The sequence below is a fragment of the Musa acuminata genome, chromosome BXJ2-2 (assembly GCF_036884655.1).
Source record: "Musa acuminata AAA Group cultivar baxijiao chromosome BXJ2-2, Cavendish_Baxijiao_AAA, whole genome shotgun sequence".
Classification (NCBI taxonomy): Eukaryota; Viridiplantae; Streptophyta; class Magnoliopsida; order Zingiberales; family Musaceae; genus Musa; species Musa acuminata.
In genome coordinates, this window is record NC_088339.1 from 34,040,810 (window position 1) to 34,054,122 (window position 13,313).

General features: G+C 43.2%; 3 protein-coding genes across 5 annotated transcripts; 2 read left to right on the top strand and 1 right to left on the bottom strand.

Moving 5' to 3' along the window:
* Positions 1–453: 453 nt before the first annotated feature.
* On the top strand, positions 454–4,179 carry LOC103976750 (protein Barley B recombinant). 3 transcript variants are annotated; one of them, XM_065097206.1, is made up of 3 exons: positions 454–589; positions 940–1,906; positions 3,768–4,179. In XM_065097206.1, the coding sequence occupies exon 2, from the start codon at positions 1,065–1,067 to the stop codon at positions 1,902–1,904; it is 840 nt and encodes a 279-aa protein (XP_064953278.1). In that variant the 5' UTR covers positions 454–589; positions 940–1,064; the 3' UTR covers positions 1,905–1,906; positions 3,768–4,179. The 3 variants fall into 3 exon arrangements, with proteins under 3 accessions (XP_064953278.1, XP_009390341.2, XP_009390343.2); XM_009392066.3 differs by lacking the exon at positions 3,768–4,179 and having other exon boundaries at positions 940–2,221; XM_009392068.3 differs by lacking the exons at positions 454–589; positions 3,768–4,179 and adding an exon at positions 626–777 and having other exon boundaries at positions 940–2,221.
* A 4,494-nt stretch (positions 4,180–8,673) lies between these two features.
* On the top strand, positions 8,674–10,986 carry LOC103976749 (protein indeterminate-domain 16). The gene is made up of 3 exons (XM_009392065.3): positions 8,674–9,161; positions 9,255–9,654; positions 10,128–10,986. The coding sequence occupies exons 1-3, from the start codon at positions 9,011–9,013 to the stop codon at positions 10,813–10,815; spliced, it is 1,239 nt and encodes a 412-aa protein (XP_009390340.2). The 5' UTR covers positions 8,674–9,010; the 3' UTR covers positions 10,816–10,986.
* A 796-nt stretch (positions 10,987–11,782) lies between these two features.
* On the bottom strand, positions 11,783–12,872 carry LOC103976748 (CASP-like protein 4D1). Its single transcript, XM_009392064.3, has 3 exons — positions 12,505–12,872; positions 12,268–12,400; positions 11,783–12,160 (listed from the first exon to the last, which is right to left on the bottom strand). The coding sequence occupies exons 1-3, from the start codon at positions 12,681–12,683 to the stop codon at positions 11,930–11,932; spliced, it is 543 nt and encodes a 180-aa protein (XP_009390339.2). The 5' UTR covers positions 12,684–12,872; the 3' UTR covers positions 11,783–11,929.
* Between the last annotated feature and the right edge of the window lie 441 nt (positions 12,873–13,313).

Consider the following 13,313-nt stretch of genomic DNA (forward strand, 5'->3'; position numbering starts at 1 on the left):
TTCGATCTGGGTTCGGTACCAGTACGGTATATCGAGCGATACACCCAGGTATGTCGAGTATTGTAGCTCTGTAACAGTGCACTCGGACTGATAACAGACGGTTCACGTACCGACAACCTGTCGGATCGGTACGTACCATCCATACCGGGTGATATAGTTCGGTACTACAGACACTAATCTATATAATCAAAAATTAATTTATTATATTTATAGGATTATAAACTATGATAATAGTATAAGTATGAAGAGTTTTTTAGATAATTTTAGCTTATTTTTAATTTAATTTTGGGTTTTTTTTTCTAGAATAACATAACCTATATATATGGGTCTTAATATCTGAAGGAAAATTAAAAGAAAAAAGAAGATATATATATATATATATATATATATATATTTATTTATTTATATATACTGTGCAAGGGAAGCATATTAATGCATCTTGAACTTATTCATTCATGGCTGACCTTCTTCATTTATTGGAAGTCTGATCTCTTTTCCCTTTCGTATTCCGGCCCCCCTCCACCCCCACATCTCTCACAAGCAAAAGAACCCTAGACCCGAGAGCCCGGTCCCCCTCTCGCTATCCGAGGTACGTCTCTCTGTCTCCTTCGCCCTTCTCTTTGCTTTTCCGAGTGGAAGGAACGTTTTTGCTGTAGACGCTCGACTTCAAAATTTCTACATTTTCATCCGATATTCCACTAGGTCTTGCCGGTTCGTAGCAGTTTCCGTTGCAAAGATCTGAAATTGAAACCCTAGGAGTTCAATCCTGCTACCAAGGTTGTGGGGATTCGTCTTTGTTGTGACCTTAATCCTGCTTTTCATCGTTTCGTGGTTTTGCGACCGGCTTTGGAAGTTGGGGTTTCTTGAAATGTGTCGCCTTTTTGCTTGTTTTTCGCAGCAGTGTTGGCATTTCTCATGCATTTGATCTTTCCATGACAGTGGACGGTGGCGATGGTGAGATGAAGGCATTGTGTTTATGGAAGTTGGTTAAAAATCTGATCTTTGCTTCGCCCATTTGACAATTTCGTCGAACATCCCCTTTGGTTTTTCTATCACCGGCTTACATGGATGATGATGGCGGATTAGGAATCCGGAATTGGGGCTACTATGAGCCACCATCGAAGGGAAACCTTGGGCTGCGGCTTATGTCCTCTGTGGTGGAGCGCAATGCAAAGCCCCTTCTATCAAATGGGGGGTTCATTCATCGGCACTGCAGCTTCCCGGAGCCATCGGTTTCAATGGACTTCATGAGAGACGGTTGGACTCAGCAGGGCAACGACAGCAGCAAGAGCTTCCACACTTTTCCGGTGCGCCATCAGCATCATCCCAGTTACGGCGTCCTCCCTGATCCCCCTACCGTCCACAACATCCAGATGCTGCAGCATCCGGAGCCACAACCCAAGGACGACAAGGTTTTGATGGCGGACACCACTGGTAAAAATGAGCCACCTTTGAAGAAGAGGCCCAGGGGTTGTCTGCAGAAATCCTCGAAGCCCAAGAGGCCTAAGAAAGTCACAGCGCCAAGTGATGAGGTTCCCAATGGTTCAGTTTCACGAGGGAAGGCTGCAAGGAAGAGCACAGGCATGATCATCAACGGGATCGATTTTGATATCTCAAGGATTCCAACTCCGGTGTGCTCTTGTACAGGAAAGCCCCAGCCGTGCTACCGGTGGGGCGTTGGAGGGTGGCAGTCGGCATGCTGCACCACCAACATGTCAATGTACCCTCTACCAATGAGCACCAAGAGGCGGGGTGCACGCATTGCTGGTCGAAAAATGAGCCAGGGTGCCTTTAAGAAGGTGCTGGAGAAGCTTGCTGGAGAAGGATATAACCTTTCAAATCCAATTGACTTGAGGACATTCTGGGCCAAGCACGGTACCAACAAGTTTGTGACAATCAGATAAAGGTATAAAGTGTTGGATGATTTTGGCAGTCTTCATCTTTGCTTCCCTGGTATTATATTAATCTGTGTCCTGAAGAGATCATTTTGAAATAGTCTGAGTGCAATTTTTGTATCATGAACTTTAACAAGGTTTCGAGGCTCAGACACTCAGCTTATATGGGTATTTTGTCTTTTTCCCTTCACTGAATTTTTTTTGTTTTAAGGGAAACTGTGCTGCTTAGGACAGATGGTCTTCTCGCCTAATGCATTAGAAAAATCTGTTCACTTTGTTCTTACTCATCATAATCTATATCCTTAGATGAATGTTTTTGCAAGTCATCATTAACGGTTGTCTTGTACCCACAAAGTTTTATGTTTATGATTTTTTCCTTTTGTCACAAAGTTTAGAGATTCTGTATTTGCACTCCACACTAGCAGAATGTAGTTTCAAGGTGTCATGTCATGCTGGAAGTTATTAGCTTGGGCTTCCTAACGTAGATTTAATAGCACTGGTCCAGTGATGATTCTTTCCTGTTATCCTTTTCTTTCTTCTGTTCATGATCCCTTCACTTTTCTCATTTGTTTACTGTTAAGATGCCATTAATTCATACTAATCTTCGTCTTGTTTTGTGCCAAATGAAACTGCCTTCGAGTGACATAATATTGTGAATTAGATCATTATCAACAGTATCCTTTTAGATTGTTGAGTCATGTAGTGCTTGTAATCCTCTTTGTAATTTTTGAGACAGAATGAGATTGACAGAGAGATAAAATATGGCATAGATAGGGTCCCTTTTCTTTTCTATTAACCATTGAAACCAATGAGATGATGCTTAGTTTGACTTACTCTAATGTCAAGTACCTTGTTTAGTGTAATTTTTGAACTTAATTTAATTTCATGCGTGACATTACTTAGAACATAATCAGTTTCTTTAGAAGCTTAGGCTATCTAGAATAGCATACAGCAAGTGAAGCGCCAATAGATCCCTTGCTTTATGTCATGAATACAGTATTGGAAAAATGGCATGAAGATGAAAACCCAGATATAGTTCATTTATCTTATGAAGAGTATGATGGATATGTGGAAGGTGCTTTTGATGAGTTGATGAACTTGAAAGCAGTGAATGTTGTGCTTGGAATAACCAGTATTATACCGAATGTTGGGTGTCTTGCTAAACTTAATGATGGTATGGACTCTGTAATGCTTGTGTACTGAGCTAAAGTAGTTTTATTTTGCACATGTATATGTGCCTATTGATCTTGTTTAGTCAACCATTAGTCATATCTTTATAATGCTCTTTTTCGGAAAATTAAGTGGAGTAGTCTTATAATTGGAAGGGAAAGTGGGAAACCCTTGTTGGGGAGTGGAATTGAGAACTTGAGAACCTATTCCAACGATGAAATGGAATGCAAGCTAATTCAATCTAATAGTGCTGTATCTCAAATGATGGGTCAACGAGGAATGGTAATAGCAGCATGAGTCATTAGGTGTAAGCATTATTTCCAAAGATGGTAAGCTGATGTTATTCCAACTTGACGCTAAATGATTTGCTAGAATGTAGTGACTGCTGCTCATTGTCATTGAAGTAGTGTATTGACCTAACAGATTTTGATTGATTTGCCCTAGGATAGATGGTGTCCACCAATTGGATGTCAAAAATCTAAGACCTACTTTCTTTTGCTATTCAGTTGAATTATGAATAATTTTAGGGTGTTTACACAATTTCTGTCCTCTTCTAAAGAAGATCAAAAGATTAGTAGCTTACTATACATTTGCTAGAAGATTTGAGATATTTTCTACATGGTTGTGCCGCTTCCGTAGTTCTATGAAGACTGCATCATTCAGAGGTTTTCCCTTATTGCCCTGTTGTGTTTTCTATGGCAGTGGAGACTTGGCTCTCTGTGGATGTGCAGTGTTGCTCTCTATGTTTTCTGTTATGACCAAAAGGGGCTCAGTATTTGTGATGCTGCAAAACATTAGACTTAATGATGGCTGATTATGAGTTATACTCTGATGGAGCTATGCAGTGGGATCAGAGAGTTCATTAAAGAACAGTCAAATTCATGGAACAAAATTGGATGGGACATGAAGGTTGATCATATGGATTTGTTCTTGGGATGTGCACAATGATAGGAATGGTAGAGTTTAACAAGTAATTCAAGTTTCTTCAAAGATGGGTTTTAAGTGCATATGTTGCATTGATGATAACTGGTGTTATTGTTTCAGGAGTCTCCAAATTCCAAATTCCAAGGAGAGGTAAAAAACTGAGCTTGATGACATATCCACCTTTTTTTTCTTCATTTCAATTATTATTTACTGGCAATGACCCACATAAGATAAATAAATGTTTTTTGTGGGATGATCAAGTTATAACTTCAAATCTCATGTAGAAAATGGGAAAAGACTTGAACTAATTTATTATGACTTGATGGGTGTATATATATATAAACAAGACCTATAAATGTTAGAAGAGTTGAACTCACTGCCATTCATTCAGAGTATAGAGATTAATTTGGTCACAGTTTTCTTTCAATTTTCAAAGTCATTATTGTTTTACTACAGGAAGTCATGTCTTGCAAATAAATCTGAGGTGAAATCGGATGGAATTAACATGGAACATGTGAAAACCAATTTGATGAGAATTTTGGTTTCTCATATGATAATTGTATGTGACAAATATCAGCTGCTGATGTAGAAACCTTGAATTGCTTACAAGAAATGATGATGGCTCATATTTTTCCCTTCCATTTTCATGTATGATTCCTGTGGTCAAATACATATCAGACACTTGCAGCAGGATTCAGACTTGTGATCTTCTACCAAAGGTGGTACTATTGTGATATTTTCCTCAGAGGCATAAAAGGTGGTATCATTCATGATGTGTATATATATATATATATATATATATATATATATATATATAGTGTTTTTGTGTGTAAGTAAAGATGTGAACCCAACAAAGAACTTACTGTATGTAAGGATGCAATCCATGAATGTTGTGAGGCATACTAAACATGCACAAAAAGAAACCAAAAAGAGGGCAGGCCACATTGTCAGAGAAGCCCAGAGGTGGCATCACATCTGCTGCAAGTGTTGAAGTAGGTTGGAAGCTACAGAAGAGCTGAGTGACTGACTTGGCCAAAGATTCCATGGTTTTGACTTTTGCATTTAGCAACATGCAGGAGTCACATGGCCTGTTATTGGGTTCCTTTTCTGCTTTTCCATCTCCCTTTGCCATAAAGCAACCACACAAGCCATGAGCTTTTTTCATGAGGCTTAGAGGTTGAAGGAGAGAGAGAGAGAGAGAGAGAGAGAGAGTAACACACCATTGTGTGAAGCAATGCACTCACTACACAAAAAGACATCCTTTTTAGATTGGATCCTTCTTTTTCTCCTCTCTCTCTCTCTCTCTCTCTCTCTTTCTTTCTTCTCAGAGCACCTTGGTCTGTCATTGTTGAACATGGACATGCTTTTGCTGTGTCGTGGATCCTTTCTTATCCAACTCTCTCTCTCTCTCTCTATCTGTAAGACACTACTCACATCACTTTTCGTTTCATTTTTTTTTGTCTTTCATGTGATGTTGATCCACCACCAAGAAGAGAGGGAGGGAGGGATGGGAGCACATGGAATGGGGGCTCATCCCAAAAGGGACTTGTCAGCCAAAAGTTGAGGGAAGCGGTACTGAAGCCATGGCAAAGGTAGAAAGGAAGAGGAACCCTCTCCCTATGCTACTAGTCTTGCATGACTTTTGACCCATGTTGATTGAGCTTTCCCAACAAATCATTCTAGACAGTGAATGGTACTCGGTAAAAACACTGTCAAGGTTAAGGCAAATGACATGCCTTTTCTCTCTCTCTCTCTCTCTCTCTCTCTCTCTCTCTCTCTCTCTCTGCGATTATGCACAAGCTAATCCATAACACATGAGGGGGTGTCCTAATCTTACAATTCAATATCCATTATGAACTCATCAACTAAAATGAATAAACACATGAACATCTCATTTGTATGATGACTCAGAAATAATCACTCAGAAGAGGTAAGTTACCTTCCAAGTATATGCATATTATTGGGATCTTTGAAAGTGATATATGACAAGCTTACCATATGCATATTATGGTACCTCCTATGACCAATTAATTCCTCATGAAAAAGCTTACCATATACCACAATTCTTGTGGATGAGTCTTTATAACTTGCCTCATCGACTGGTACCTAAATAGTATTCTATGTTTTATTGTTCTCTTCCCATCACACATACCATCAAGGGTATGTATGTTTTTGATAAGATGAATGTAGTTTAATATATCATTGTGGAAAGAAGGCATTTCACAGTTTCAAAGCCACAGAGGCAGGATATTTTTATCAGGATAATTCTCGACATTCCCTCATCACATCATGGCAGATGGAATTGGGATTGGAACCCTAAGTTGAAGAGCTGATGCCAAGCTTCTGCCTAGTGATTTAGAAAGTGCTTTAGCTATTGAGATGCACTGTTAAAGTCCTATTGATTCAGATAAGCAGTTGGTAATCTTAATACTAATATATATATATATATATATATATATATATATATATATATATATGTATGTATGTATGTATATACAATAAAAAAAGATTAAGTAATTGATTTTAAATCAAACATAATTATGTAAAAAATTGTAGGGATTCTGAGTGTTTATGAAATTTCTTGAATTTCTAACTCTTCTCAAATCCTTTTGGTAGTATAATAAATGAAATACAGATCATACAGATCATGAGAACTGATAGCAATTGGTGACCCTAATATTAACAACATTTATTTTTCTATACAAAATAGTTGTATATTTTATATATTTTGAAAAAAAAAAAAAAGATTTCTAGATGGCATCTAATCCTTAATTCTATATATAAGAAATGAAAATACAAGTGTGGAGTTATCGAGAAGATCTTTGGGTTTGTGCTATGGACTCTCGATGCAGGCAGGCAGTCAGTGAAGGATGAAGGTGGTGGGGATGGATAGATGGATGGAGACAAAGATGAAAAGAGAAGCGAAACGAGAACACATCATTTGTTTGTCTTTTGGCAGGATTGAGGAGGTGTTTCTTGACTCATCCCATGAGAAAGTGGAAATGATGATGGTTGTCCATGTCCAATAGTGCCCAAGCTCGCATCAAATCACTTTTCGCTAACCCTCCTCCCTTCTTCCTTTAGCTTCTCTTCACCGTACTCTTGAAGCTTAGACCAGGAACATCTTTGGTGTGTGTGATGATCCTCGATGACCAGGCAAATAGTTCGATATTCCAGTCAGTGGAGATCCATATATGTGTGTGTCCATGCAAAAGGGATGAGTTTGATCATGAATATTTGGTTAATTATGAGGATCTTATTGTTGTTCCCATAAACTCATCTTTCGTACATACCAAGGAAACAATCTCATCACTGTATCAAAGGCATGTGGTCTTATTGAGGTTAATTAACTACATAAAGATCCTAGCGCTGGTGATTGGACACACATGTGCTCATCTTAATAATACAAAGTTCAAAGAGAGTGAGGAAAGCAAACGAAAAAGAGGAATGAACATTGCATATTATAATGTGGAATACAGCAAATGGGATCATCAAAGAAACTTAGTTTGGCGATGATGATGATGATGAGGATTAGATGGAGAACCGAGGAACCTTCTGATGGATGATTGCCAGCAACAGTCTCTTTGCATGCGTGAAGAACCTTCCTCGCATCATCGCACCATCCCTTCTCTCCCCCAAAAGCCAAACCAAGCCAGTTAGGTGGTAGCTTTGGTATTGCCCTCGCTGGAATCACTGATGCTGTAGAATTTTAAGGGAACACAAAGCTTGATTACTGATGAAGTGCATGTCTAAGCCAAAGGAAGCTTTCTCGTCTTGAAAGAAAGCATGGGGGGCTCCAAGATGGCACTCGTTCAACAAAGCTTTAACAGATTAAGACAGACCAAAACAGATGCCAAAGTAACAAAATGACAAACACAAGCCTCAATTCTACAACTTGAACGAGGAGATATTTTCTTTTCTTTATATTGTACTGGATTCCAAGGGGGGAAGGGGGGTGGGGGGGGGGGTCTCTCTGATCATACGACATCGTAGGAGTTCACCGAGGTCAACAAAGCTTCACCTTTCATGAGCAACGGCAGTAAGAATCAGACTTCCGAGCGATCCCTTTCGGGTGAATGGCTGCTAGTTGTATGCCTCACATGCAGCGTGACTTCGGGTAACTCGAGTTGTTCATCCAGCAATAAGCACTACTCCTAGAGAAAAAGATCGGTGAGCCCATCATCGCTCAGAAAGCATGAGCAAAGTGGCAGAAAACCCCAGGCTTTTGGGTTTAAGTTAATACATCTGCCACAGTGACAATGCAGTGGAGGAATAATAGCTTTGAGCTTTAGTGGGTCCTTGGCCTTCATTCGACTCGCAGCAGGTTTAATCCTGTTTCTGTAGCGCAATTACAGCCGAATGCATCCGTGTTTGCACCCTGTGAATGCATACTAGTGATGCAGATTCGACTGCTTTGGTGGGAGCGAGAGAGTGAGAGAGAGAGAGAGAGCCAAGGATGGAAGGACTGCTGGTCCTTCACCTATACGTATGAGAGGATGGCGGTGTTGTGCTGCAGTAAAAGAACAGTGAGTGGGGGTTTTAGGGTGGAAGAAGAGGAGGGCTCTCACGTGGTTTTGGGAATCAGAACTGCATTCATTCATGCAAATGACTGATGGGTAGAGTGGTAATGACATGAAATTATGAGTGTTTTTGTTTGTTTGTTTGTTGTTCTCTGTCACCACCCAACTCCTTCGCCTGGTGGGCTCAGGTTTCCAGTGGTGTCTCTCCTTCCTCCTTTCCTCTCTCTCTCTTTCTCTCTCTCTCTCTCTCTCTCTCTCTCTCTCTGTAGTTGCAACCAGTACTACTGGATTCTACATTTCTCTCAAGCTTCTCCAGAGCTCCAAAGGAAGCTGCCTCCCATCAAGGATGAGACAGGCACACTTCAGCTAAAGAACACGAGCATCTTATCTTTATCTGCTGTCGTAAAGCCTTTTTCTATCATTCCTTTCCCACTTCAAGCCTCGTTAAGATCCCAAAGCTAGGTAGAAGAACCGCGGTGAGACAGTACGCGTCGGCAGCAAATGTTAAGGAGCTCCCCTCAGCAAGCAGTCTCTGCTCTTCCTGTCAACAGCGTCTCCTGCTCTACCGCCTCCAACCCTCCACGGACTCCCATCTCCTCGGCGGATGATGACAAGGCCGGCAAGAGGAAGAGAAGGCCTGCGGGCACACCAGGTATGTGGCCGGTTCGTCCTTGAGGCCATGGCGAATTGTCGTCCGACGGGTTGTGCATGGCTGATCGAGTTTGTGGAAATTGTGGGTGGGCAGATCCTGATGCGGAGGTGGTGTCGCTGTCGCCGAGGACGCTGCTGGAGTCGGACCGGTACGTGTGCGAGATCTGCCACCAGGGGTTTCAGAGGGACCAGAATCTGCAGATGCACCGGCGGCGGCACAAGGTGCCATGGAAGCTTCTGAGGCGGGATGCGGCGGAGGCACGGAAGCGGGTGTTCGTGTGCCCCGAGCCCAGCTGCCTGCACCACGACCCCCGCCACGCTCTCGGCGACCTCGTCGGCATCAAGAAGCACTTCCGCCGGAAGCACAGCGACCGCCGGCAGTGGGCCTGCTCCCGGTGCTCCAAGGCCTACGCCGTCCAGTCCGACTACAAGGCGCACCTCAAGACCTGCGGCACCCGCGGCCACTCCTGCGACTGTGGCCGCGTCTTCTCTCGGTGGGTACATCAAACGCTAGTGCTCACTTCTTTTCATAAACCGCTGGTCAAAGGTCACGATCTTTTCCTTCTTTAATCTTCTGGGAAATGATCCTTCGTCTTTGTTGCGCCGATCATTTCTTTGGTGTTCGAACGATCATCGACTAAGGGTCCAATCAAGCTAGAATTCTTCCAAGTTGTTGAGTAGTTTTCCGGAGTAGTATATCCAACGATCCAAGAATTCAAGATGGGAGTCTGTTGGGGCTTCTTTAGATTCTTCTGTGAGAGAGCTTGAATGAGTGTAGGTCTACAACATTCATGGCCTCTGCACTGCACACGGTTCCCAATGCTATTACCACTCGATTGGTTGGTTTCATGTTGTGTTCATGTGTCTGCGACCCAATTGAATGCCTACCTACATGTCTCCTTCCATGTGTGCGCGCAAGAAATCCATCACATCATCTAACATCGATCCTTCTTTTGATCGACGACAGAGTCGAAAGCTTCATAGAGCACCAAGATTCTTGCAGCGCCACTCGGACCTTCGGCGAGCCTGCGACCCCACGGCCCTCCAGCCTTTCCTGGACGACGTCGAGCACAAGTCCGTCGACGGAGCCAACACTTTCCGGCCGAACAACCTCAACCGCCGCCGCCGCCGCTGCCGCAGCATCATCCCTACCACTGGCGCTGCATGTACTCCCAACATCCACCTCCTCCCCCGACTCCGACGAGGCCCAGGCGACGGTGCTGCAGCTATCTATCGGGCCGCCCGTCGGTGGCTTCCCCTCGTCGAACGCAGGTGGTGATCCCCGGGAGCAGCTGCGCCAGGCGGCGAGGGAGAAGGCCTTGGCGAGTGATGCAAGGCAGCAAGCTTTGAAGCAGGTCGAGATGGCAGAGAAGGAACTGGCCAACGCCAAGACGATCCGGCGGCAGGCGCAAGCCGAGCTCGAGAACGCCTACCTCCTGAGGGACCATACAGCGAAGCAGATCAACCTGATGCTTCTCCAGATAACTTGTCACTCCTGCAGGAAGCAGTTGCAGTCGAAGCCCGGCACGGTATGGGAAGCGGGACCAAAGGCGGCAGCCAGCTATGCGCCATCGGCCATGGCGGAGAGCAAGGAAGACGACAGCAATGATGGGAGTCACTTCCGCGTATCTCCTAACACACAGCTCTCTCCATAATTAGATTAGTTCTTAATATATCGGTGTATTTTTGTTGGGTGATGATGCCTCCATGTTCAAGATGGCATATGGGATGATGAAAACTTTGGCTCCTTTGCTTGCAGTAGCTTTTGATCATTATTATTTGCAGAAAAAAAAAACAAAGAAAGTGGGATTGAATTTGATGTTTCATTGGTATCGGTCATGATGGATTATGTATTCTTTTGATTGGGTTTTTGGTGATATTGATTCTGAAAGAATTATCGTACCCCATATTAACCTTTTTCTTCTGGTGGAAATAAGCAATCTTTTAGGAAATAAAATAATTACATTATGATGCGGGAGAAAATGGATCTCATGAACCCACACACATCATGATAGATGTGTGTTCGTTCTAACTGGGATGAAAGATCAAAGATGATCACATCATACTCGAATTTCAACTTCAGCTATATTCTCTTCGAGTCTTCTGCTGGGAAAAAGGAAAAAAATAATTTGTTGTTATATTTGAATGCCATAAAATCAAAAAGAACAGCCTCTTCAGCTACTACTGCTCTCTTTGTCTTCTCATCTGGAATGAATATTTATCTCCATCCATGTCAGATCACTCGGTAAATATATGTAGTCAGAGAAGTGGATTGTACTGTGCCATATTTTTCAGTGCTACGTTGTGGTTATAGCAAATAAAGACATACATATATATATAAGTCTTATCTCTCTGTGTCAGTGTGTGAGATGACTGCTGTCCGAGTATAAATGGCACTGACATGGAAGGGTGGCAACCGGGGAAAGGACGGGCAACAGATGCATCTCAAGTCCCACGGTAGCGTGTGCTCAGCGTTTAACGCTTGACCAATTCGACCATCAATGCTTGATTTCGATTTTGACCTCGAGTCCGGTGTATCATCCAAGCTGGCCCGTCCTATTTCGCCTCTTCCGGAGAAGTCGATCTTAGATGAATATTTCAGGATGAGATTAATGCAGGAGCTAAACAAAAAGAAGATTAATTAACACGATCGCAGTGGCTTGCTTTTTATTAGAACAAAAAGCTACATCAAAATGACTTGAGTCGATGAATAGGATCGAGGATGTTTGTTTCTGAGCGAGAGGAGAAAGTTTGGTGCGGTACTACTCATCATTTCTTGGCCAGGGCAAAGGTGGACGTGAGGATGATGAAGGCCATGCACACGGTGGCCACGAGGACGAAGCCGGTGGAGACGTGCACCAAGTCCAAGGCTTTGTCGACGTCATTTGTGTCGGAGCTCTCCCCGTCGTCACCCCGGAATGCCTTGTCCAGATGTCTCTTCAGATCCACCGTGAAGCCAAATCCAGCCCCTACCCCAGAGGCGAACAGAAGAGAGAACACCTGCTCATTAGGTCACGATCGAGTTCCATCAGTAATCTGATTCCATGGAGGGAGAGAGGGCGAGCGAGCTTCATGATCTCTTACGCCTAATGGAAACATGCGAGTACCAGATCAATGAAGATGTAGAGTGGGAAGGTGTTCCTGCCGATGAACTTTTTCCCGCTAATGGTGTTCAAAGCAGCAAAAGGAAGTTGTAGGAGCGTGTAGACGCATCCGATCACGGCCACAGAAAATACGTATCTGTCATGCACGACACAAGAGTTAGAGGTGCACAAGTAACAGTAGTACCTGAGAGAGAGACAGAGAGAGAGAGGAGGAGGAGGAACGATCGATGGATCCATCACCTGTAGGCAATTACATCCTTGAAACCCAGCGTGGTTGTTTCAGACTCGCTATCTGGATCTGGATCGGGCACTGTGACGGTGTCGGTGGCGATGACGACGAGGGAAACCAAGAGGAAGAGGAACACGAAGACCCTCAAAACCAGGACGGTGATCGACCCAGCCTTGGTCGAAGAGGCCATTCCCTAGAGCCGCGTGAGCTGATATTGCAGCGGCCACCGCTGTGCGTGTGGAATTTATGGTGCTGATGCCTCGGACAAGGGGTAGTGCATAGATATGTTCACCAGGGAGCGTTGGTGTTGACGTTGGCTTTGGGCCTGCAGTTTTGGCTCCTTGTTCTCCAATGAGTTCCAACTGCTGCTTTAGTTAAAGCTCTAGTACGCTTGTCATGCACTATGCACTGGAGAGGAATCCCGAATTGAACATATATATATGGTTGATCTTCTTAATCAATTGTGAAATGGTTGGGTAGTCTTTGCCCCAAAGTTGGCTGTGGATCCGAATCACAAGGTTAGCTCGATATGCATGGTCTCGATTTCAAGCCATGTCACGCACAAAGAACCAACCATCTTACAGAATAAATCTCGAAAGGAGAAGAAGCTTCCACCTCCGATAGAAGATTATTGCCGGGTGTCTTATCGTTTCTGACGGGTAAGTCACACACAATTGAATAGCTACTAGCTAAGTGAGAAGAGAGAAAAAAGAAAAAAGGAAAACATTTCCTCTATGACTTCATAGTCTTCTATAAAGTAAAGAAAAAAACCTTAAATTTGTGATGTTCCATGAAAATTAATTCCATGTACAACAAGGTA

What these genes read in the sequence shown, in the direction of transcription:
- LOC103976750 (XM_065097206.1), top strand. Translation starts at nt 1,065, where the DNA reads ATGGATGATGATGGCGGATTAGGAATCCGGAATTGGGGCTACTATGAG.
- LOC103976749 (XM_009392065.3), top strand. Translation starts at nt 9,011, where the DNA reads ATGTTAAGGAGCTCCCCTCAGCAAGCAGTCTCTGCTCTTCCTGTCAAC. An exon ending in AAGGCCTGCGGGCACACCAG is followed by an intron (nt 9,162 to 9,254) that starts GTATGTGGCCGG and finishes GTGGGTGGGCAG; the next exon opens with ATCCTGATGCGGAGGTGGTG. An exon ending in TGTGGCCGCGTCTTCTCTCG is followed by an intron (nt 9,655 to 10,127) that starts GTGGGTACATCA and finishes GATCGACGACAG; the next exon opens with AGTCGAAAGCTTCATAGAGC.
- LOC103976748 (XM_009392064.3), bottom strand. Translation starts at nt 12,683, where the DNA reads ATGGCCTCTTCGACCAAGGCTGGGTCGATCACCGTCCTGGTTTTGAGG. An exon ending in AAGGATGTAATTGCCTACAG is followed by an intron (nt 12,401 to 12,504) that starts GTGATGGATCCA and finishes CGTGCATGACAG; the next exon opens with ATACGTATTTTCTGTGGCCG. An exon ending in TCTACATCTTCATTGATCTG is followed by an intron (nt 12,161 to 12,267) that starts GTACTCGCATGT and finishes CCTAATGAGCAG; the next exon opens with GTGTTCTCTCTTCTGTTCGC.